This window comes from Plasmodium malariae (assembly GCF_900090045.1).
Source record: "Plasmodium malariae genome assembly, chromosome: 10".
Classification (NCBI taxonomy): Eukaryota; Apicomplexa; class Aconoidasida; order Haemosporida; family Plasmodiidae; genus Plasmodium; species Plasmodium malariae.
The window spans coordinates 226,885-252,895 of record NC_041784.1 but is presented as its reverse complement, the minus strand read 5'-3'; the positions used below and the strand labels follow the sequence as shown (position 1 = coordinate 252,895).

The 26,011-nt window shown below is 24.6% G+C and overlaps 6 protein-coding genes across 6 annotated transcripts; 2 read left to right on the top strand and 4 right to left on the bottom strand.

Annotated features, from left to right (window-relative positions):
- Window positions 1–492: 492 nt before the first annotated feature.
- PmUG01_10014900 (conserved Plasmodium protein, unknown function) lies at window positions 493–3,414 on the bottom strand (the record flags this gene model as incomplete). Its single annotated transcript, XM_029005328.1, has 2 exons — window positions 493–579; window positions 721–3,414. 2 exons carry the CDS (start codon window positions 3,412–3,414, stop codon window positions 493–495), a joined length of 2,781 nt encoding a protein of 926 aa, XP_028861928.1.
- A 2,385-nt stretch (window positions 3,415–5,799) lies between these two features.
- Window positions 5,800–11,868, top strand: PmUG01_10014800 (conserved Plasmodium protein, unknown function; the record flags this gene model as incomplete). The annotated part of the gene is made up of 1 exon (XM_029005327.1): window positions 5,800–11,868. The coding sequence occupies one exon, from the start codon at window positions 5,800–5,802 to the stop codon at window positions 11,866–11,868; it is 6,069 nt and encodes a 2,022-aa protein (XP_028861927.1).
- Window positions 11,869–13,665: 1,797 nt separating this feature from the next.
- PmUG01_10014700 (RING zinc finger protein, putative) lies at window positions 13,666–15,477 on the bottom strand (the record flags this gene model as incomplete). Its single annotated transcript, XM_029005326.1, has 3 exons — window positions 13,666–14,131; window positions 14,679–15,004; window positions 15,415–15,477. The coding sequence occupies 3 exons, from the start codon at window positions 15,475–15,477 to the stop codon at window positions 13,666–13,668; spliced, it is 855 nt and encodes a 284-aa protein (XP_028861926.1).
- Window positions 15,478–18,871: 3,394 nt separating this feature from the next.
- On the bottom strand, window positions 18,872–19,162 carry PmUG01_10014600 (conserved Plasmodium protein, unknown function; the record flags this gene model as incomplete). Its single annotated transcript, XM_029005325.1, has 1 exon — window positions 18,872–19,162. One exon carries the CDS (start codon window positions 19,160–19,162, stop codon window positions 18,872–18,874), a length of 291 nt encoding a protein of 96 aa, XP_028861925.1.
- A 2,168-nt stretch (window positions 19,163–21,330) lies between these two features.
- SYN6 (SNARE protein, putative) lies at window positions 21,331–22,193 on the top strand (the record flags this gene model as incomplete). The annotated part of the gene is made up of 2 exons (XM_029005324.1): window positions 21,331–21,627; window positions 21,819–22,193. The coding sequence occupies 2 exons, from the start codon at window positions 21,331–21,333 to the stop codon at window positions 22,191–22,193; spliced, it is 672 nt and encodes a 223-aa protein (XP_028861924.1).
- A 1,508-nt stretch (window positions 22,194–23,701) lies between these two features.
- PPT (phosphoenolpyruvate/phosphate translocator, putative) lies at window positions 23,702–25,273 on the bottom strand (the record flags this gene model as incomplete). The annotated part of the gene is made up of 1 exon (XM_029005323.1): window positions 23,702–25,273. The coding sequence occupies one exon, from the start codon at window positions 25,271–25,273 to the stop codon at window positions 23,702–23,704; it is 1,572 nt and encodes a 523-aa protein (XP_028861923.1).
- Window positions 25,274–26,011: the final 738 nt, after the last annotated feature.

Sequence of the window (26,011 nt, the reverse complement as noted above, 5' to 3'; positions counted from 1 at the left end):
CAATGTGTTGTGGTCATTGTAAGTTTGCAACTTGTTTTCATATTAATTCAAAATGGAAAAATAATACATTTAAAAAAACAAAAAAAAAAAAAAGAAATATATCAGTTAAGTAAAATTCAGAGCTTAATACGCTTTATAATAGTGGACATCCAACATAATCCATATAACATGAGTAATGACATTTTCTTGAAATTATGAGAGGGTCCATATAAAGAAACCATTTTTGATGAAAATGCACATAAACATATATATATATATATATATATATATATATATATATATATATATATGTATGTGTTAATGTTCTTACCAGTGTGACTTTGAGTGATTCTTACACTGACTACAAACAAAAACACTTAACACGAATTAAGAAGATTACCCTTTTACATAATTTTAACAAAAAGGTGGAACAACAAAAAAAAAAAAAAAATGAGCATATAAATTTTAAAAAAAAGCATATTTATCATTTGTTGTTATTTGCTCTATTCGCATTTATTTGTTTTTTTTCATCTTTTGTAACTTCTTTATAAATGCGTACACATCCTCGTTGTAGACATTCATCTGCATAAAAGCATTTGCCTGTAAAAAAAAAAAAAAAAAAAAATTGGAGCTTTCTAGTGGTATTATTTTACCGGGTAACTATATAATTAGATTTGGAAAACCTCTGATAGGTGCATAATTTTTATGTGTTAAGATATGTATGTCTTTGTGTGATATTACTATTTTTTGTAGAGGCAAATAAGATAAATTTTTAATTTCCAGTATTGACAATTTAAATAAATGCAATGCAACTGAGGAATATTTAATCATTCTTAATGCACCAAAAGAAGTGATAAATTTATAGGTACTATAAACGTCAGTGAAAGAATGTTCTTTTTCCTTCAAATAGGATTCTACCATATCAAAAAATAATTTACATGTAATTAAATATTGTTTTGATGAAAAGTATAACTTTTCATCATATGTTTCACTCTTATTAGAATTACTAACTCCTATACTTTTAACTTGCTTTAAATTTGAAATGTTCCTATTTTCTTTTTTTTGATTTTTTGATATTAATTCATTTTGTCTATTATTTTCATCAGATGCGAATATATAAGCTTCAGACAAAGCTGTACATATATTGGCAAGTTCTGAACTTTTGAACTGTTTAAGAAAAATAATAGTTAGTTTAGATAAACATATTAGTAGATCATATTGTAATAAACAGTTTCCTTTAATGAGAGAATATATTATTGAGCATAGTAAGGTGGAATTAATATCTTTGCTCAAATATTTTATTAAATATTCCCCTGCTTTATCAATATCGTTAGAGTAGTATTCAACATGCTGCATGTAATTCATTTGGCTTTCGATGGGATCGGTATTTCCACAAATGTTGCTACCTGTAGAGTCGCTATTTCCTGTGTTACCATTTTCGCTCTTATTAGAATAGGGAACGCGGTTAACCTTGCCAGATGACATAACATGCCTTATTTCACTGCGTGCATCGTCCTTTTTCTCATCTCCTTGTGCAGTAAAAATTTCGTTATTGCTATTTGTACCGATATTATTAAGAGAGTTAGAAATATTTTCAGACGAATGCATTTTTAAGGATATTTCATCTGTATCATATCCGTTTTGATACGATATATGGTCTATTATGCTATGTTCCCTTTTGTCGGTGCAATGTTCCTCATTTTTTGCTATATCGTTAGAAGCAGCAAGGTATTTTTTTTCCTCCTCTTTATTGTTATTATAGTTTAAACAAATGCGATAATGCTGCTTTTTCTCTTGACACTTTAAGATTGTATCATTAACGTAAATGCAATAATTTTGATGATTATATATCACATAGAGAAGTAAGGAACAATCATCTAATGTTACACTTGTTGACAATATTTTGTACTTATGTTTTAATATATTCATCGACTTAATATACTTTTCGTATGTATATTCTAAATTCTTCTCATTTGTTCCCACAAAAGGATACGTAGAAGTAATAAAAATATAAATTCGCTGACATAATTTATTGAAAAAATTTTGTCTATGTTGTGAACTTTTAGTATATGCCTGTAGTAACATGGACAATTCTTGGATATGATATTCGTCTATATACACTAATGCAGTGTTCCATATAGAGTCTAGTAAAACATTATTTAGTAAGCCTATATTTACATAAGCATGTATAATCATGACTATCTGTTTTGGCTCAAATGTACTTATAAGTGTTAAACTACATTCTGTAATAATATAAAAAAGTTTCTCATGAAGTACGCATGCATTATTAAAAGAGTTTGCTAAAACGCTCATATGTCTTGATTTTAATAAATATGATTTTTTAATTATTTCATCTGCTATTAAAATGTATAAGGATAAAAAGTTTGCTTCTTCTGCATTTTTAAATTTGCTATATGCATTAGTTAAAGAAACTAATTGATCTAGTGAAAAAAATGCTATTTTCTTTTCAATTTTATGTTTTAAAAAAAGAAATAATTCTTTGTTTAAATAATTAACTCTAGCACAAGCATTAGCAATATAATGAATAGAATCCGTAGACCATACATCATCATTACTACTTATGCTATAGTCATTTATGAGAAATTTACATATTTTCTCAATAAAGTTCTTTATATATACTTTATTAGTTCTATACAATGCTGAAGCATAGTTGCATATTAGACAAATGTTTTTAAATTCAAAATTATTTAACTTTTGTAAAATATCTGAACAGAGTAATTTAAAATTAGTTTCATTCTGTGGTAGTAAGCTCAACTTAGAAAAAGAGTTTAACACATACAACGTTCCATATTGAGAAAATTTCATATTTCTTTTAAAAAAATGGTGTAATAATATATGTATAATATGTAAATCGTTCATTTTTATTTTTAGAAAGCATTTCAAAATTATACCTATTTCACAAGAATTGAATTGACTGCTATATTCTTTTACGTTACTTTTTATTAAATTTAAAATGTCTCCTTGTGGATCATACCTATTATTTAACTCCTCCACATTTTTTCTTTTTTTCTTCCTGTATTTGTTATCCTCTTCTTCATCTGCAGCCTCTTCCTCTGCTTCTTCCTTTTTACCCCTTTTCTTGTTTAACTCGATGCAGTATCTCATTATGTTCTTAATTACTTGGTTCTTTTCCGAAATGTTATGATTTAAAATAATCTCAGAAATATTTCTATCCATATTTCTATATTCTTCCTTTTCTAATATGCTCTTTTCTTTCATAGCATCCATCATATCAAAATACACTTGATCAATGATTTCTAAATGATTTTTTTTTTCACATCGTGTTCTTGGTTGATGAAGTTCACCAAACTTTTTTTTGGCCATACTACAGAAGTAGCTTTTTTCATTTTTCAAAATTCGAAGTATTTTACTATGCCTTAATGAGGTTGAAAAAGAAAAAGCATTCATTATCATCCCCACCTGATCATTTAAAAATTGCGTATAATGGAGCTTTATTTTTGCTTCATTGAAGCGGGATGAATATGTTGGATCACGGATGTACTCATACGCTTATATTTTCTACATGTATGTTGTAAGTGTTATATATATATATATATTATAAGCATAAATGTATATATGTATTTATAATTATATATATATATATATATATATATATATATATATATATGTATATTACTCTTTTCGAAAAATTTCCCCCCCATATGTTTTACGAGTATATGCACTTTTCTAAGGAATATTACAAAATATGAGTATCCGTTTGTAGCAATTTGCACATGTGAAATGATAACTACTATAACTATTTCTGATTATTCTTATTCGCATACTTTATTTTTTTTTTTTTTTTACTGCATATATACCATTACACAAATGCTTATTATCGAGATGTGAAAAAAAAAAAAAAAGAATTATTTTGGCCTAAAATGCATATTAACTTTTTTTTTAATCGTTAATTTTGTTATTCTTAATTTTTCACTTTTCTACAACGAACTAAAAAACGGAAAATACGAAACATCATTATGTCAGTAACTTTCAGTTGTTTAATAAAAACGGGGGCGTAAATAATATGCAGTATTTGTGCAGCTGTGCATTGTTTCGTTATATATACTTATATATACATGTGTATATTTAACATTCACTCTTTGCTTGTTGCCATTGTTCTGACAAGAAAATTTAAGCAGCATTATGGTGTTATACATGAACAGAACAAAAAAAAAAAAAAAAAACTGAGGAATTTAGCAGAAGGGGAAAAACGCTTATACATAACCTTAATTGTATTATTGTTTATTATCTTCATTTTTTGGAGAAGAGATTTAAATATATGCCACCTTTTCCGGCTTTAATAATATTATAGCACAAACCTCAATTCGTAAAAGGTTTTGTTTTAATGAGAGAGAAACTTTTAATTTCCCCTTTTTTTGTATTAGTACTAAATAGCAATTATTGTATGAGTGAATAAAAAAGTATATGCATATTTTACTGACAAAACATTTACAAGTTATTTGGGGCGTGCATAATTTTTTTTTTTTTTTTTCATTTTGTTTATAATATTAAAACGAGAAAAAACGAAAAGAGATTACACTGAATAATAGAACTTCTACTGTTTAAATATCAAAGTGAACAACATACAAAACGTATTTTATAAAAATTCTTTAGTAATATTTGTCTAAATTTTTTTTTTTTTTTTTACCTTTACTAATAAACAATACTTGATGATACCCTTAATACTTAACGATCCTTTTTGAAAATTGAACATTGTAAATTATGTTTACCAAAATATAACTAGTTTTAACATGTATATGAAAACATATATACATAAAGGGAAAAAGGAAATTTTATCTTAAGCTCGACTAATTATATTTTGAGGAATATAGGAATGTAAAAATGTCTCATCTTAGCACAGAAGTATCAAAAAAAAAAAAAAAAAAAAATATAAAACAAATAATAAAATAATACAATATAATAGCATAATGATAAAATCATTAAATAAACAAATACAGAACTTTGGAGTTAATTTTATTTAAAGATATATTTTTGTGATGGCATACGAATTCTACTTTTATTAATTATAATGGCACTTTTAAATTTCACTATTTTTTATATGTGTACAAAATAACATGCAGAGTCCATATTATTGAGATATTAAAACTCGGCTCCTTTTATTCTTTTTATTTTCCTATTATTCGTATATTTTTGGCCGTAATATGTCGGAAAATTTTACAAAATTGTGTGTTTTCATATGAGTATTTACGCTTTTTTTTTTTTTTAACGAATGTGATATTCGTATATATATACGTACGAATAAACGTACAAACGTACAAACGTACAAAACGTACAAACGTACAAAACGTACAAACGTACAAAACGTGCAAACGTACAAAACGTACAAACGTACAAACGTACAAAACGTACAAACGTACAAATATATGTACATATGAATTTTTGTGAATACATAAAAATTAAATTCCACTTCTCCAAATATTTGCTATGCGTACTGTTTTTTATGTATATGTAAGGCTTAAAATAATCCTTTTTAACGTCCCTTTTTTAAGTTATTATACTATATGATGCTTTGTTCTGATTATTTATAAGTATAATTTAATTTATGTATTTATCATTGGGTTTTTGCCATTTGGAAATATCCATTTGTTACTTTCCATTTTATTAACCCACATTTTTCGGTTTTATCTCATTTTGAGACTTATCACATTTTCGTTAATAATACCTCTTAAATAAAGACTCGTGTCTCATCAAAAAACAAAAAAATACAACAACAAAAAAAAGGTTACATAATGCTGTACAAACATATTTGTCACTGATAAAGTCAAAAATTAAATAAATATGGAATTACGGAATGATGATGCAAGGAGTGATTTGACAGGAGATGATAAAAAGAACGGGGTAGAAAGATTGTTAAGCAAGCAAGTAACACGAACCATATGCTCTAATAAAACTGGTGAGAGTAAAACAAAGAGCCCATATAATGGTGATAATGATAATAAATATAGTAATAGTAATAGGAATGGTAATAGTAATGGTAAGACTAATGGTAATAGGGGTAAATATGATAGTGGTAAGGAAAAAGAGAAGAACGAAAAAAAGGAAATGAATAATCGAAAGGGTAATGAAAAGTTAAATGGCGTGAATCCCATCGAAAAAGAAAATAAATCTTACCATAAAAATAAGACGAATGAAAAAATGGTTACAAATAAAGGAATAGATGATAAAGATAATAGTATAAATTATAAAAGATTAAGAAAAAAGTTGAATAATTTAAATTATAAAGAATCTTTATGTGTTTCTTGTATCCCATTAGTTCAAATAATTTTTGATGATCTAATTCAGGCAATTCAAAATTTTCAGAAACTGTCAGATAAGTATGAACAGTTACAGAAGAAGTATAAAGAATTAGTAAATGAGAAGAAAGATATAAAGTTAGAATTGGACACAAAGGAGAGGAGAAATAAAATAGAGAATGGTTTATTTTTGAGCGAAGAATATGACAAGTATGATACGACACAAGACAAGGAAAGTAGGACAGATGGTGAAAGAAGTGATAAATCAGATGACAGAACGAATGACAAGCGTAGTGGAAAGGATAATGAATCGAATAAAGGCACTACCAGAAAAGAATATGAAGATGAAATAGCAGAACTTCGAAAAAAAGTCGAAGAAGAAAGCAAATTAAAAGAGTCTTACATGACAGAAAACAAAAAATTAAAATTTAATTTGGTCATATTACAAAATGAGAAAAAAGAAAATTTAGATGAGCTCACCGATGATTTATGTGATGATAACCTGTCTTGTTTTAAGAACAGAACAAAATCATTTGATGATTTTGAATTAGATAATAAAAAAAGAAAGAAAGAAAAAGAGAAATATAAAAGGGAAAATTCCATAATAAATGATCATACTTTATCGTTAGGAAAGGAATTGTCTTATTACAAAAATTTATGTAAGGAATTCAAAATGGAGATAGAAAAAATGAAAAATGATTCCTCTTACCATATGAACATCAAAATGGATGATAATGAGTTGGATAGTTCTAACGATTATGATAAGGAGAACCAAGTTTCCAGGGAAAAAAGGAGCAAACATCCCCACCCTACTAGCCAACATGCAGTTGAGGAAAAAAATTTAGAAATAAAATATTTAAAAAAACGATTAAACGAATACGAAATAGAAATTAGAAAACTCAATGAATTAAGAATGATAAATGGAATAAAAGAACAAAAGACATTTATAGACAGGGGATCAGTATATGATGAAAGCACTGTAAACGAAAATTATCCTAATGATCTTAAAAGCTGTAATTTTGAAGTGGCAGATGATAACGTAAGTGCTGATGCAAGGACGAAAAATGAAGATTCAGTTAATGATATAAACAATTTAAATAAAATTATAAAAACAAGAAATAACGAAATTTACCATTTAAAAAATAGAGTGCTTCTATTAGAAACAGAGTTGCAAGTTAAAAATGACTCAGAAAATAAGTACAAGGAAAAGTTGAACACAATGAATGACGGGGAAAGGAGCAAAAAAAGGAATAAAAAGTTAATAAATTGTGACCTGAACAGGTCAGAAGATAGTACAGTTGATTATGGCGATGTAGGTGCAGACGATGTAAGTGAGTGTGATGCTGGTGTAAGCGACGCATGTGCAGATGATGCAGGTGCGTATGAACGTTCCACAAAATTAAGCACATTAAAAAAGGAAATGAAACTAAAAGAGGAGGAAATAGAAGAACTCGGATTACTATTGAATGATCTAAAAAAAGAATTAAAAGAAGAAAAGAAGAGAAGTGAGAAATATGAAAAACAGTATAATGAAGAGAAAAGTGAGACTGCTATACTAAAAGAGGAACTTAAAAATTTAGAAAAAGAGATAGAGATGAAAGAAAGCGAATTTAATTTAAATAAGAATACCATAAACAATTTAAAATTAGAATCAGATGAATTTAATAACACCATTTCTTGTTCAAATGAGACGAAAAAACAATTGACAGATTATATACATAATTTATTAAACAAGTTGAGTGAATCTAATGATAAAATTGATGAATTAAAAGATAATAATATATTACAGAAACAAAAAGTTGAAGTGTATAAAAAAGAAATAAAAAAATTAAAAGATGATTTAATAGATTCTAGTAATCAAATAGATGAATTTGCATCTTTGTTAGATAAAAAAGACGAGGTTATAGAAAATTTTAAATGTAAAATAGAAAATATAAATAAAGAATACGGAGAGTTAACCATAAAATATAATGAGATATTAAAAGAGAATAAGAATTTACAAATTATGAACACTTCTCATAATGCTAATAGCACTTTAATTATTCAACAATTACAACAAGAAATTCAAATATTAAATGTTACTAATAATCACTTAAAAAAAATAGAAGATGATTATAAAATAGTTTTACAGGAAAAGACGATAATTGAAGATGCAGCTATAAAAATACAAACAGAATTAAAAAAGTCAGTTGATAAAATTAAAAATCTAGAGACATACATTCAGACATTGTCTGTAGAAATAACTAACTTGAAAACACAAAGAGATGATTCACTAGATGCATTAACAAAAGTCGCTATTGATAAAACGCAATATGAAAATGAACTAATACAAAGTAAAAATATTGTTCTTGAATTAAAAAAACAATTAAATGAATATGAAAACAACGTCAAATTTGTTCAGAATAATATTAGTGAAATAAATAAAATGCATCTTAAAAAAGAAGAACTAGAAATTATTTTAAAAAATGAAATTAAATCTTTAAGAGAAAATTTAAATGAAAAGACAATTAAATTAGAACTTTTACAAGAAAAAGAAAATAAGTTTGAGCAAAATACTATGGCCTATAACGAATTTCAGTTAGAAGCTCAAAAGAAATATAATTCTTATGAAAAAATTATAGAAAATTTAAAAAAAGAAATTGACGAGTTGACCATAAATAATAATGATAACATAATAATTATAGAAAAATTAAAAAATGAGCTAAATGATCAAGAGAAGAAAAACAGCATGTACAATTTTACGAAAACATTTTTGCAAAACCAGGATGAACCAGTAAATGATATAAGAAGTAGGAATGACGACAGTTCTCTCAAGCGTGAAAGTAGCTCTGTCCCTTCTGATAAAAAAAGTCGCTATGGCATCAATGGAAGCGGGGTGGATCTCACCAACGGATACAATAACGAGAGAAGTGTTAGGGGCAATGATAGAGATAATAGTAGAGGAAATAATAGAGGAAGCAGTAGACACAATAGCAGAGACAGTAACAGACTTAGTGATTGCGTTAAAAATAGCTATAGAGAATGTAAGAACGATCGCGATTATACCTATGAAAGGGAAGAAAACAAAAAAACAAAGAGCAACGAATCTGATGAAGTATTTTTTAAAATGGATTCTGAAAACGCGTGTTCCAAGGAGGAAGACAGTATTTACGACTACAATGATGATTTTACCATTTTCATCAATTCGAATAGAAAAAGTTTTAGTAAAAAGTTAAATAATCAGACAAATGAAAGGCAAAGGACAAAGAGTAGGAGTGAAAGCAAAAATATAATAGATAATTTAAGTGATACAAGGAATGAAGAAACGTGTATACTGAAAAATAGCTTATGTGAACTAGAGAAAGAATACGGTTTAACCAGTAAAGAGAAAAATGATAAGAAAATAAATAGTAGTATGGAAGGGGAATACAATAAGGGAGAAGAATATAATAAAAAATATAAGCTTGTAGATGAGAATAAATCCCAAATGAATGAAAAATTGATAAATTATTCAGACAGCTCTTCTAGTGGTAAAAGTTTAAATACTGATTTCTTATCATTTAGCAAAAAACCTAAAAAGAAAAAAGTATCAAATGGTGATGCGGACAAAAATAAGAATCATTCCATTACGTCGTTAAAGGAATTAAGTATATCGTCTGTGAATAACTCGAATAATATGCACAGTTCGAATAATGCGAGCAGTGCGAACAATACAAATAATATTAGTGTAAATAATAATATTAATGATATTCGTAGTAAGAATAAGGAGGGGGGTAAAGATAAAGCACATGCCAACATTGATGATTATAGTTTTAGTGAAAACTCCTCGTCGTACTTAGGTAACCACGACATATCTTTGTTCAGTAGCTCGAAGATAAAAAAGATGTTCAACTTAAGCACGACGCATAACAACAACAGTAACAACGAAAGTAAAAATGATAGTAAAAACAATTACAGCAATAACAATTACAGAAATAAAAATAATAAAAACAATGATAGTAACAATGATAGTAATAATGATAGTAACAAAAGTAATAATCACAATAATAGTAGCAGTAAAAACAAAGAAGGCAGTAAAATAACGAAATATTTGAAATTAAAAAGTAGTAATAAAAATAATACGTACGATATATACGACAGTAGGGATAAGAAGTTTAAAACGAGGAGAAACGAATCTTATGATGACATAATATTTGACTTAAAAAGAAATACATCTTTTAGGGAATATGAAAATAAAGAACAAATAGGAAATGAAAAATGTATATTAAAAAGGAGTTATAAAAAAAAGTACTCAAAGAAATATGATATCGAATATTCTAACCCTACTGTTGATGGAAAATCATATTTTGAAAAAGAAAGAAAAAAAAAAATGAAAAACAAATTACCTAATGAGAAAAATGATGACAACAGATATTCTACATATAATGCCAAAAATGATGAAAGTGATAAAGATAAGAATTATATAGAAGACGAAGATTATAGAAGTGAAAAAAAGAAAAAGAACTTGTTAATATCAAGTTATGACATAAAACATTCTAAAAATAGCCTGGATTATTCTAGCAATAAGAGACAACTCAACAAGATTGACAAGCTGCAAACTTCCAGTGGTCATAATAAATTAAAAGAAGACGGAAATGTAAGTATTAGCGGAAATGGAAATATAAGCGGAAATAGAAATATAAGCGGAAATAGAAAATATAGAAATGATACTAACTACAATTCACTATCGAATATATCAAAAAGTAGAGGAGACAACAAAAATACATATGAAAGTAAACAAATATATGAAAGTCAAAGTACCAATAGCCGAAACACTAGTAATGATAATGTAAAAGACAAGAAGGGATATAATTTTATTTCTCAAACCAGTTATGAAGCTAATAGTAACACTAGTAGTGTGCTACTGGATTCTGTGAGTTCTGACTTTTCTCACAATGTTAGTGTGGACAGATATAATATATCTAGTAGAAAAAATATTAATGATGAATCGAGCCATTTAAATTACGACAGTAAAATGAAGTATAATAATAGTAATAGTATTTTATATAGTTCTAATGACTCCCATATTGTGAGAAGAGAGCAGGATTTAATACTGCAAAATAGTTATAGTAGAAATTATAGAGACGAAAAGCACGGTAAAATTGATGGAAGCGATAATAGACACGACAGAATTGACAATAATAAGAAGGACATACATAGAAGAGAAGAGAAAAATTCTTATGATAATTTAAGTTCACCTTATGATGAAAAAAATAATAGTACTTTTGAAAATTTGAGTAACAGAAGAGAAGAAGTAAATACTGGAAATGATGTAAATAAGGAACAAGGGAAAAACAGATTAAAAATAAAACAAGAATTATACAATAAATACATGAATGTTTTGAAAAGTTTAAAGAGCGAAGAATTAGACGCTTCTGCAAATACAAGTAACAACAGAACAATTGACTTGACCAATGATTTTACGAAAACACAAGAAAATTCTACTTCCATTTTATCTTCATCCAAAACATTGCAGAAAGATAGTTTGCTTAGTAATCTATCAAAATTTAAATTAAACGAAGACCTTCATGAGTTTAGCTGTGACCCTCTGACAATTATTAAACCTATTGAAGAATCCAACAGGGAACCTTTTTAAAAAGCGAAGTAAATGTTGTAACGAGAAAATGTTCAAAAAAAAATTTTTTTTTTTATTTTATTTCATTTCATTTTATATTACTATATTTTACTTATTTATTTTATTTTATTTTATTTTTATTTTATTTTTTTTTTTGAGACCCTCTTAACCTTGTGCTAATGCGCCTGAAGAACGGAATGGTATAAATTCGGAGAGTTTGTGCAGTTATACAAGGAAATATATGTGTGTATAAGGATATATATACATATATATATAGGTGTATAGTAGTGCTGAAATTTCTCCATTTTAAATGATATTTTTAAAACCAAAACACCTTGTTTAGTTATCATTCTATCTTTTATGTGCTTCCAAAATAAGACGGTAATTTTTTAGGACGTACTATTTTTCGAATGCAAAATTGAGGAATATGCGCAAATTTATACATTCTGCACATATACTAGATGCACATGTGTATGTATATATATATATATACGGTTAAACTATTAGTATATTCCCTTTTCGCCTCTTTCCCTTAACGCAGCCAAATTATTGTTTTCGTTATCTCGTATAGCAATTAATAACTTCCTCCACAGGGGATTGTCTAATTTGCGTTTTTTTTTTTTTTTTCGAATTCCTTATTTTTATTCATAATATATATTATTTATTTATATGAAAGATTCATTTATAAAGTTAATATGTCTTTTTTTTTTTTTAATATGATACTTTTTCTTGTAATAAAATTTGATATGCCATTTTATCTTAAAATAATTAAATGATAATGCTGACTCTCAAAGTTCTTGGAGTACAAAATGAAAAAAAAAAAAAAAAAAAAAAAGCCACAAAATACACATAGTACTTCACACAGTTATGGTACAAAAACCACTGATTGTTGAACTTATGTTAAATTAGAGAAGGAAAAGGGCATGGTTTTAATAACAAACTTACTCCTTTTCAAATTTGCTTAAAGGTGCAGTGTTATTTGAAATCTCGGAATTTCGTTCACATTATTCATAATATTGTAAAAAAAAATATTTTTAAATGAATCATCTGTTGTAGTATTATTGTAAAAAAAAAAAAAAAAAAGAAAAAGATAAGATGATATGGAAAATATAAAAGAAAAAATGGAATGGGAAAAAAACTACGTAAAAATACTTATGTTTACAACAATATGTTATTTTATTTTTTAATAAAGTTAATATATATACATATATTAAAGAGTAAAATAATTACTTTTACATAATACTGTAAATATCCTTATATAAACACATAATGGAATTTATAATTTAAGCATACATTTATTAAAGAAAAAACACGCGTTATATATATTTATACAAAAGCACATACGTTAATATGTATGTAGCGGTATGTACACGCATGTAGGCACATGTATGCTTATGCATTGAATGCGTGTATGTATGCATATCTATATAAGTATATACGCAAAATATACTAAAATGTTCTTATATATAAATACATATTAAAAAAATATATAAATAAAATAAATATGCGATACCATTAAAATAATAATTAGTATATATAAGGAATATTTATGAAAATTTTAAAAAAATAATTAAAAATAAAAAAAAAAAAAAAAAAATGAGGAGCACGATGGCAAGGAAATTGGGAACAGTTGCACATCAAAAAGGATAAAATAAAATATAAAAGGTAAATATATGTGAAAAAAAAATACTATAAATAGGTTTTTAAGGTAACTGCGTATAGATATATGTATATATATATATATATATATATAATATATATAGGTATATACATGTACATAGCATTATTAAATCACAAATCGTTTGAGAAATGTGCAGCTCAATCCATTTTCATAACATCCCTTTGACATAAGGGACATTGCCTTCTTTGTGATAACCATTTTTTGGCACATCTAGTATGAAAATTATGTAAGCACCTTAATTCAACAATATCATCCTTTTCAATAAAATCAGATAAACAAATAGAACATGACTCGTTTTTTAATTTTCTGTCGGCTGAATGTTTGAAAGTAGGGATTTCTGAAAAAAAAAGTTTAGTCACTCCTTTTCTCTTTTTCGGAATATTTTGATGATAAGGAAAGAAAAAACAGAACCAAACAATTGTAAAGAACACTCTAAATATACATGATAAAATAATAGTCCATGATATGAACCACAGGTAAAAGTTCTTCGTGTACTTTCTTGTGACTACCATCACAACGGTACCAGTTATAAACCATAAATAATTTAGTAAACTGAATTTCTTACTTAATTTCCAACCTTTGGAACTAGTCAATCTTCTTAACCTAAAAGGTTAATAAAAATATTGCGGATAAACGTTGGGAGGTGTCACAAAAAAGTATGTATGTATGTATGTATGTATGTATGTATGTATGTATGTATGTATGTATGTATGTATGTATGTATGTATGTATGTATGTATGTATGTATGTATGTATGTATGTATGTATGTATGTATGTATGTATGTATGTATGTATGTATGTATGTATGTATGTATGTATGTATGTATGTATGTATGTATGTATGTATGTATGTATGTATGTATGTATGTATGTATATATGTATGTATGTATGTATGTATATATGTATGTATGTATATATATATGCATATGCAAAAATGACCATATACAAATGCATATATTCGTGAATACATCCGTAAACAGGTGTAAAAAGAAAGTCGTAGCGATTTAAAAAAAAAAAAAAAAAAAGTCCTATTAATGTATATAAATGTAACTATTCAGCACACGTGACTTCATGCGTTTATATCTCGCAGGTGTAATATACATATATTGTATACATATAAGTAAATATATGCTAATTTTATTTCTTACGCGTGAATATGCATCCTTTCATTTTCCAGTTTGTATTTTCTTAACAAGAAATATAAGAAAAATCGCACGGGGGCTTGTATTAATTGCAATATGCTGTTGATAACAATCCACCACCTTAATATGTCATTACATGAACAATCATTCCAGTATATAATTAAATATGTCAAGTAAGGAAATGATGTACTCATACTTATAATTGCTGATATAAGATTTATTCTCTCAATAAAATATAAAGAATCACTTGGTGCTGTTGCAATTATATCCATTATTGGGTCAGCATTATTCTGAATTTCTTGATCTGTTGCTGTCATGTAATTTTTCACATACTGATAGGGAGAAAAAACGGGGAAAAAAATAAATAAAATAAAATAAAATAATATGGAATATTTTAAAATAATAATAACAAAATGACATGCATTAAGTTCGTAAAATATATGGAAATTATTTATCAAGACAGGTATATCTCTTATGCGATCTCATCACACTTTTCCAATTTTCCGTAACAATCTCTCTCTATTTTTCATTACATTATTAAAGAAATTATACGGAAAATACAGGTACATAACAAAAGAACAAAATACGAGAGCGTACGCATTATATTCATATTAAAACAAATTCTATAATTTTTTCTTTTCCTATTTCTCATTTCTCAATTCTTATTTCTCATATCTCATTTCTTAATTCTCACGTTTTATCTCTTTTCTTTTTTTTTTTTTTTTTTTTTTTTTTAACTTACATGAGATGTATTTATATAAATTCTCCTGAAATAAGCACGCACTGTATTTTCTTCTTCTGCCATATTTGTAGTATTATTTATTCAACTCAGTTAAAAGAAGAATATTCGTTCACATATATTATACCCTTTTGTCAATAAAAAATATATTCTGAAACGGAAAAAAAAATTGAAAAGTCATTGCTGTCTAAGTAAATATATTATTTATTGTATTAAATAAAAATATGTTGATAATGTAATATATATTCTAAAATTAATATTTTTTAAAAGGAAAAAAAAAAAAAAAAAAAAGGAAAAGGAAAAGGTAAAATGGAAAAAATATTGCTAAGGGGAAATGAAATTCAGTTCCTTACATGAAACGATGTATGGGTAAAAATTAAATGCCTTAAAAAAAAAATGTATATATGTTATAATTATATTATATATGTATTTATATACTTTATACATATATGTATATATATGTAGTATAGATATTTATTATATAAATAATTAACTATATATTTTTATTTATTTATATAAGTACAAATGTATATTTAATATATAATCGCTTTACTCAATTTGCACGCGTAAAATAAAAAAAATACTTAAAAAAAAAATATATATATATATTCATGTTCAATACATTTAATCGTATTCAATCATAATTAAATAAAATTTTATGAAAAAATGTATTACAAATATAATATATACAAAACTTACTCAAAATTGAAGTTAATATTATGGGGGAGTACATATTCATGAAAAAATTATGCGGCGAATGTTCTAATAAAAATAAATATATTTACTTTTATAACAGTTCTATCTTAATGTAAATATAATTAAAAACTTATTGATGATGATGTAATTATTATGGTAACGTGTTTTGTTTTTATCCTTTTTTACTTTTACCCCTACGTTTACTTTTTCTTTTTCTTTTTTTTTTTTTTATCTTTTTTCCCCGCGAACTTTTAAAAACTAATAAAATCAGTTCAATAAAATATGAGAAAAAATTCGAATAAGTGAAATGTTTGAATTAGTACGAAAAATATTAAAAAAAAAAAATAAGAAGAATGAGGAGCAATGTTTTTTTTTTTTTTTTTTTTGTTGCGAAAATTAACTAATTTTTTTATAGAAGTGTTCAAGAAGAAAAAGGAAAAAGGGTATAAATAATAAAATATAATTTGAATTGCAAATATTTTTAAAAGCATAAATTGGAATGAAAGAAAAGATTAACATATAATGTAGTTAAGATATGATAATAGAAAGTATATATGTAAACATACAATGTAGGAAATGCTGAATTATAATAAATACACGAAAGAAATGAGAATCTTTGCAATTTTCATTTTTTTTTTTTTTTTATATTGATGCTGCATTTGACACAGAATTATTATTTTTTAATAATTTAATAAAGATGGAACAATGAATGCTTTCCTATGTATTATTTGTAATGAATACCCTTTACGAAATTGTAATACAATTAATGTATTTATATAGTAAAATAAACATTGAAAAAGAGTACCTTTTTATTTTTAATTTTTTAATTTTTCCATTTTCGAGGTTTTTAGGGGGACAAAATGTAGGAGGGAAAAAAAAAATATGGTAAATTAGAAACATAATATACATGTTATACCACGCAGTTTCACCTTTTTAATACTACTAAATTGTGTAAGTATATATGCACACGTATGTACATTTATATAAATATGTATGTATATTTATATATTGCAATTCACAAATATTATAACTTTTCTAAGGGCTTATAAAAAAGAGAATTATTCAAGTATAATATCATTTGAACATTGTAAAATAAGAAAAGACAAAATATTTCTTGAAAAAAAGAAGTATATAATTTTTTGAATATTATTCTGGAATTTTTTTTCATTCCTGTATGTGGTAAATAATTATAAGGCACTACATTTATGCAATTTCTTTGTATTGTAAAAGAATATAAGCGTTATTTATAATTTATCGTAATATTTAAACTCTTTGAGATAAATTATGTATTCGGCTGGAAGGGAAAAACAAAAAAAAAGAAAAAAAAAATCACATGGTAAAACTTAATAGTTCTTTCATTGAAACATAAAATTTTTATTACATGTGTATGTAGACTACAACGTAGAATTAAATATACTATATAAGTTGATCAGACGGATTTATATATTATTATAACTTATATAGGCTTTTTTTTGCAAATTTCTTTTTTCTATATAAAAATTATAAATTTTTATACAAACAAGATATATAATGAATCTTGTTTTTATTGAGAATAACTGTATCAGTATTCTTTTTCCATTTTTGACATTTTAACGCGCTGCCAGCAATTATATTATAATTATAGATTATACAACTATATAAATCATATATATCGAAAATTTTTTAATCTTTTTAATTTTAAGGAAATTCCTTTGGTAATAATTTAAAAATTGTGAAAAATTGAGGAGAAAATATATGCTTAATGTCTTAAAAAATGTGAACAAATCATACAATAAAAAGCAAAACCTGAAAAGAAGGGTGCAATAAAAGTTCGCCACTAAAATGTGTTATATTTTAAGAAAGTAGCACAAATATTATATGTCATTATATACATTATGTTTATAGCAGCATATTATTTGCAATATTTTATTTTTTTTATAACTATACATTTTAAAAAATATATGAATAAGTTGTGTTTGAATTATTAAAAATTTTCTTCCATTATAAAAGTGTTATAGCATAATTTTCAAATTTATTGTAACTTTATGGTATCCTTTTATCTTTCTAAAATTATATATATAATACTTTTGAGAACCAGGAAAAATTACTCTTACTGAGGACGTTTAATACATCTCTCACTAGACGTAGTAACATACTTATTTTTCAAGTACGTAAATAAGTAGATTGTTATATTATTATAATTATAATTATAAAGGGGAATAATACAAATTATGATATGATACATTTCGGTTATTTCTTTTGTAAAAAAAAACAGATCAACAATTTTTTTAAAAAGTTTTAAACACTCCCATAAATTTGTGCATACTGCTAGAAATATCAATAACACATGTTATTATAAATATGGTTATTAAAAGTAAAAATAAAATAATAAAATGATATAATAAAATAAATTAAATTAATAAAATAAAATAAAATAACAACTAACATACAGTAGCAATACTTCTGTGAAAAATACATTTTTGCAAAAATATAAACGATTAAATAATTCTAATAATACAACATAGAAAATTTAAAAAATATGGCATACTCACTACTATATCTCATTTCTTTAAATATCTTCTATATTATGTAACTGTAAACTTGGTTATTTGAACGATAACTCAACAATAAAACATTCTTTCTTTTTTAATATAAACTTCGAATGGGTATATATTTTCCCCATAGGAAAAAAAATAATAAATAAAAGGCATTAAAAAATGTACATGTGTGTAATAAAAATAAAACACTTCTGCACATTTCACTGTGTTACATTTAAAGGATATTTCTAATTATATTCATTAATATTATCTTTCTCATCATTTATTATTTCTTCTTTTTTTGAATTTTCCTTATTCTTTTTTGCAGTATCCTTTTCATTTTCTGAGCTTTGAGCTTGTGAATCAGTTACATAAACTGATCCTCCCTCTGATTCCGCTTCTGATTCCACTTCTGATTCTTCCTTAAATGGTTTTCTTGAAATTTCTGCATTTCTTCTTTCTACTTCTTCTTGAGTTGGTATATATCTTTCCCTTCCTTTGGGTAACTTTTTTTTGCTTCTTGGTTTGTTCTTCTTCATTTTTCCCTTATTTTCTCATATAAAAAATAAAATTTACAAAATATATTAATAGCACACTTAAAGATACCTAACCTATGTATAACTATTTTTACCTACAAATATATATTTGCTTTTATACATATAAATATATATACAGGGTACGACCAACAATAAGGCAATTATCGTGTAATTTATAACAGTTCTGCATATAAATTATGGTCTAAAAATAGCTAATTATGTAATTTTCGTGATTGTATAAGTTCTAAAAAATTAAATTGAGAAATATAAAACAAAAATATTTACATTGTTATCTGTAATATATGCTTTTTTTTTTTTTTTTTTTTTTTTTTTTTTTCATATTTTATTGTGTATAACATATGTTCAAAATTTTTAGCATTATTAGAGTGTTCTTAAAACCTTGATATTTATGCAAGTTAATAGTGTAGACTGTGTATTTTATAATATAAAAACATACACAATTATAGAAACAATAATATAATAAAAACAATTTAATTGATATCAGTAAATATATATATTAATAAAAATTAAAAAAAAAAAAAAATAGTATAACCATATATATATATATATATATATAATACCATTTACGTGAACGTACGTTTTTTTTTTTTTTTTTTTAAATGTTAGTAAAAAAAATAAAAATCATATAAAACTTATATAATAAAAAAGGCTCTATTTTTTTGTTTTTGCCAAATGAAACGACTATTTGTAAAATGGGAACAGTGTGAATGTATATAACTTGTCACTATCTCTAAATAATTTAAAAAAAAAAATTAACAATTACACAAAAAGGTATATTTTTACCTTTAGCCATATACAAGGTAGGAAAAAAGAGTACGCATGAACTATATTGGTGTACCTAAAATGAATATATATATACATACATTTATACGTATAAATAAATGTATAACATTCATATTTTTTTCATAATGCAATAAAGCAAGAAGAATCCCGTAAACGCAAAGTAAAAACAGTATTATATATATTACCCGTTGACCCAAGTAATTTTTTTTCGTTCCATTATTTTTTATCTTTAATTTGAGCTAACTACATGTTGAATTTTTTACATACGATGAAACACGTTAAAACATTATTATATCATAAAAAATAAAAATGAATAGACTATTTTTTTTTAACAGCAAATAATAGCGCAAAATGTACATACTTATTGCTCCTTCCTCTTTTTGTTATTACAGTTATACATATATTTATATATACGCATATACATACTTGTATATATAAATTATATATATATTTGTATATTCGTAAAAACATTTTGATTATAATTTCCGGCTGTTTACAAAATATTTGAAAATTTTAAGTAATTATGCTACACCAAATACAATTTTACAACATTTATTTATTAATTCATATTTTTTAATGTCGATGTTACATAATTTTTTTAAGTGGTTATGAGTCAGTAATGTACATTTCACATTTATAAGATGTTATTATATGTATTAAAATCAAACACCCAATATTATTACAATCAAGGTTAATCTCTATATAATTAAGTATAAATATAAATGTCACTATTATTTATGTCATGTTGTAGCTATTATTTTTGTAAATAACTTTGAAGTTGTGAAATTTTGAAGGTAATAAACCTTTTTTTTTTTTTTTTGATTTATTTATTTGAAGGGAAAATATTGTGAAGAATGTAGAAGGAGGATGTTTATATAAATAAGTTATATTTTTAATTTTTTTTTTGTTAAGTCATAACACTTTCTTTAAATATTGTGTAAACCATAACATACAAGTATATAATTACAAGAACAAGAAATTAAGTGAGCGTATTTTTAAACGATTATAGAATATTTAATCTTTAATGCTGTCACAGATTTACTTTTTTTTTTTTTTTTTCATTTACAAACATTATGAAGCAAGTTAATTATCGATATATGGGGTTAATTTTTTATTAAGATATATATGGAAAACTATTTTTGTGTATTTATGGTAACCGGGAATTTATAAAAAATTTGCAAATATATACAACATTCACAATATATATATATTTATATATGTATATTAGAGTACCGTGAAATCTTATTTTCATTTGAGTTCTAATTATTGTAGAGAAATAACACACATGTACGTGAATGTATGTATGTGTGTGCTTATGTGTGAATACATGTTAAATGAGTAATAGACGTGTATAAAATAAAAAGACAATGGAATTATGGGATAAAGACTATAAAAAAGCTATTGAAACGGGGAAAGAAATTAAACAAATTATAAAAGAGAGTGAAAAAGGGAAAAAAAGAACTAAAAACAGAGCAATTTTAAGGGGAAAAATAACAGAATTTAATCAGAATATAAGATTTTTGTTACACCAGTTAGATAATGATTATATAAAAAATGATAAAAATTATAATAAAAACGAATATAAGCGGAAAGTGTCCGCATTGGAAAAAATGAAAAAAGAAATATCTAATTTATATGAGGAATATTCTTTAACTAATGATGAGGTAGGAACCACAGAAAAAAAAAAATATATATATATATATATGTATATATATATGTACACATCTTTATATGCCTTGCACATAAAAATTGTGTGTATATAGGTATAATAACGTATGTTTTTGAAATATTCATACACAATTTTATGTATATTTATTTATTTTATTTTTTATTTAAAATTTTTTTTTTCATTTAGAACACATCGTTTAACATAACTATGGATTTTCTTAACGATTTTGACAATGATAACAACCCATATTTAAACAGTTTAAATAAGGAAGAGTTATTATTGAAACAACATAATTTAATGAAATTGCAAGATGAGCAACTAAACTTTCTTGAAGGAACAACACATAATCTAAAAAATATAAGCTATAATATAAACAACGAAATACAAGTACATAATGAATTGTTAGATGATATTGATAGAGATATGGATGAAACGAATAATTTATTAAATAGAAATAGAAATATTTTTGAAAGGGTTACTAATAATACAAGTAACTACTTCTTGTATATAATAATTGCCATATTAACAACTACTCTTGTGCTTTTTATAATCATACTTTAGCCTTTATATTTTTTGAAAAGAGTTAAATATATAGATTTAAGTAAAATTGAAAAGCAAGAATACTATTTGAGTGGATAATTTTGAAAAATATTTATTCTTATTTGTGTGTACGTTATATTTTTAATTTTGTTAATGTACAGAAATTTCTATTTGTTTTAATGGATATCTAATGGCACTTTATGAATTTTTTTTTTTATTTTTCGGTGATCAAATTGGTACATGCTATGATATCTACCATATAGTATTTGTTTTTTATGCAATAGCTATGAAATATAAATTTTTTTTGCTTTGTATGAGGTATATGTTTTTGCCTTCTTTTATTTTTTTTTTTTGTTTTAATGATATGATACTTTTGTTAATATGTTTTTTGTGCATATATAGACGCCTATGTATGGACATATATATATTCATTTGTTTGCTAGCGTAAACTTTTTAAAGATAAAATAAAAACTGCTATAATAAAAGTTGTAGTTCCTGCAAAAAAATATTATATATATATATATATATGTACATATAAGATACCTTGTTGATTAGGCTTTTAAATTCCAAATAAATGTGAAACAAAAATTAAGAAGAACAAAAAGGTATAAACTGAAAAGATGAGTTCGGAATAGATAAACAGTTAATTAAAAAAAAAAATTAATTGTAGTTATTTATATTATCATTAGGACAATGTTAAGTGGTGATATATTTTCCATTCCTTGGCATGGCAAGCTGAACTGTTCGAATCGTTGAATTTTATTAGTAATTTTTTTTTCTATCGTATATTGAAGTTTATGAAGTAGTAATATATGAATGCTACTACATTTGTGTAAATATGTACTTTTAAGGAACAGTGCCACATGTTAATTATTAAAAATAAAGACAGTTTTGTTATTATTTAATATTATGCAATTTCGAGCAAGTTTTTAAATGTGTCTTTTATAAAAATGGAATATGATTATTCAAAAAATAAAGCTAATAAAAATAAAATAAAAGTAAAATAATAATATAAGTTTAACATGTATGAATTAATATATTAATTTTGGGTATAGGAGAATATAAAAAATGTGCAAATTACATATTCGAATGGTATGGGCATGTATTTACATATATATATATATATATATATATATATATATGGAGTAAAGATTTACGATGAAAAAATTAGACAAAAATATTATGTAATAATTTATATCATCTTAACATAAAAATATTTTCAAAATATGTGAAAAAAAAAATAATTATACGTATAATTGAATATGCAGACATACATAAACGCAGCTGTATTTTTCATGTATATATATATTCATATATACATATATATATGAGTAACTATGAGAAAATTCTCTTTTATCATATTTATAATTTATACTATTTTATTTTTTTAACAACAAAAACAAAGATATAAAAAAAAAATATGTGGTTTACTTTTTCCACCATTAAATGTATAACCTGTTCAGAATAAGATGGATTGTACCCTTGTAATACTAATAAAAAATTGAAAAAAAAAAAAAGGAGTAAAATGACTAGCCAAATTTTTTTTTTACTAGCGAATATAAGAATGTACCACTTACAGCAATTGTTGAACCAAGTCCACCAAGGAAGGAAAACTTCGTTCCAAAAATAAAGTAACTCGTTAATATTAGAAAAACTCTTTTAACTGTACTTGCAACAGCATGAGTAATGTGATTTAATCTATTTAACGAAATAAATGATACCTGGTTATACAAATAAAACCATACACCAGACATGAATACATGTCTACCTAATACTTTTAAAACATCCCTATTATTCATTAAATACGTATAAGCATCTTTCCACTTATGTACGTCGATGTATAAAGCTGGTGTTAAAAATATTGCAGAAGAAAGGGTTAATAGAGCAAATATATTTTCTGGAGTTAAATTTCTTCCTATTTTTTCAAGGTTTTTATCCATCATTATTTTCGCCTCTATAGCTCGCATTGTTGATAGTACATTAGCAGATAATGTTGAATATAAAGCTTTATATGTAAAAGATAATTCTTTTAATGAAGCTAACGATACCCCAAATACAATAGGCAATAAAGATGAATAGGTGTAGATGGACATTCTATTATTCATTAGGAAAAATGAAAAGAATGCTGCAAATAATGGAGTTAAAGCTTTGACAATATGAACAAAGCTAATTGCACCTGCCCCCATGGCTATAACAGATAATAAATGAGCATATCCATGATATATACTTTGTTTTATTATGCTATTATATGTTTTTAAAAATAAAACATATTTTTGAAATCCTTTTACTAAAGCATTTCTATTACTAAGACTAATTTTTTTCATTTCCTGTTCATCATAAAAGAGTTCTGGTTGTTTTCTTAATTTTAATAACCATGGAATTAAAAAGATTGGTAACCCTACATATATTTGTACTATAGCTATTGTAATTGGTAAATTTAATATATTTAATGCTTTTTTATTTTCAATATTATAAAAAATGTTACACAGATACCATAAACCTAATAACGATACAGTTTTTCCTCCTTCTACTACTTTATTCAAAACACTACATGATTTTTTTTCTATTATATCTCCTTTAAAATTATTAACTCCATTTCCTGACGTTTTTTCATATGTATTTTGGTTTTCCCCTTCTCCATTTATATCATTATTGTTAGATGTTGATATATCATCAATAACTCCATTATTTCCATAATCGTCATAGTTGTTTAAATCCTCTTTACCTGAATTAAATAGTGCAAATAACCCATCATTTATTTTATTTATTCGTGAATTTAATATATTTTGGTTAATTTTTATAGTAAAATGGTGTGCTTCTTTCACGTTAAAATTAGTTTGACCTATTTTATTAATCTTTTTATATTTTGGTTTATAATTATTAAGAAAAAGTTGTATATTATTAAGATTATATTTATTATTATTTTTATTCTTCAAATGGATTACTTTATCCTTTTTTGTAATTTTATTTTCCTTATTCCATTGCAAGTTCATGCATGAACTTTTGACATAATTTTGGTTGTCAAAGCTTAAACATCTTCCTAAATTAATTTGTATATTTATAACAACAGATATTATTAATATTTTTATTAATATATTCATTTTTTCACTATCTTTTGCTCTGTCGCAGTAATCTCATTACATAAGTATCTGTACGTGTAAATATATAACGAACAACAAGTGATAATGCGGGATATCGTATACTTATTTGTTCAATTTATACTGCTATCACTATTCTGTGCGTACTATTTTTATAATAATAATAATCACACTACCGTTTATAATTCCTGTTACTATTGTTGTTATTACTATATCTTTAATCTTTTATCGTAAAATTTAAATATGGAAAATAAAAAAAAAAAAAAAAAAAAAAAGTCACAATTAAAAAAACATAAATCGTTCATGAGGCTTAAAATTTACATTCCCACCTCAGCTAATGCAACACATACATATTAATTGAAGTGTGCGAAAAGAACAAATATATATATGTATATATACACGCATACATAAATAAGAACAGGAAAAGATACAAAATATTTTGCCTGTATGGCAAAAATATTAATGCAGATTTCGCTATCTTGTTTGAACTAAAATAAACAGATATATGTGTAATATTTAGATATACATACATATTATATATATATGGCTATTTTAGAAAGAAAAAATGTGTAAATTTATAAATATTTTAATTTAAAAAGGTAAAGCATAGATAACTCCTCTTACCTTTATATTTAAATTTTTTAAATCAACTTAATGAAGCTCAAAACATATAAGGCATGACCCTGATAAATTATGAGTAATAAAAAAAAAAAAAAAATTAAATAGAATTTAAATAAAAAA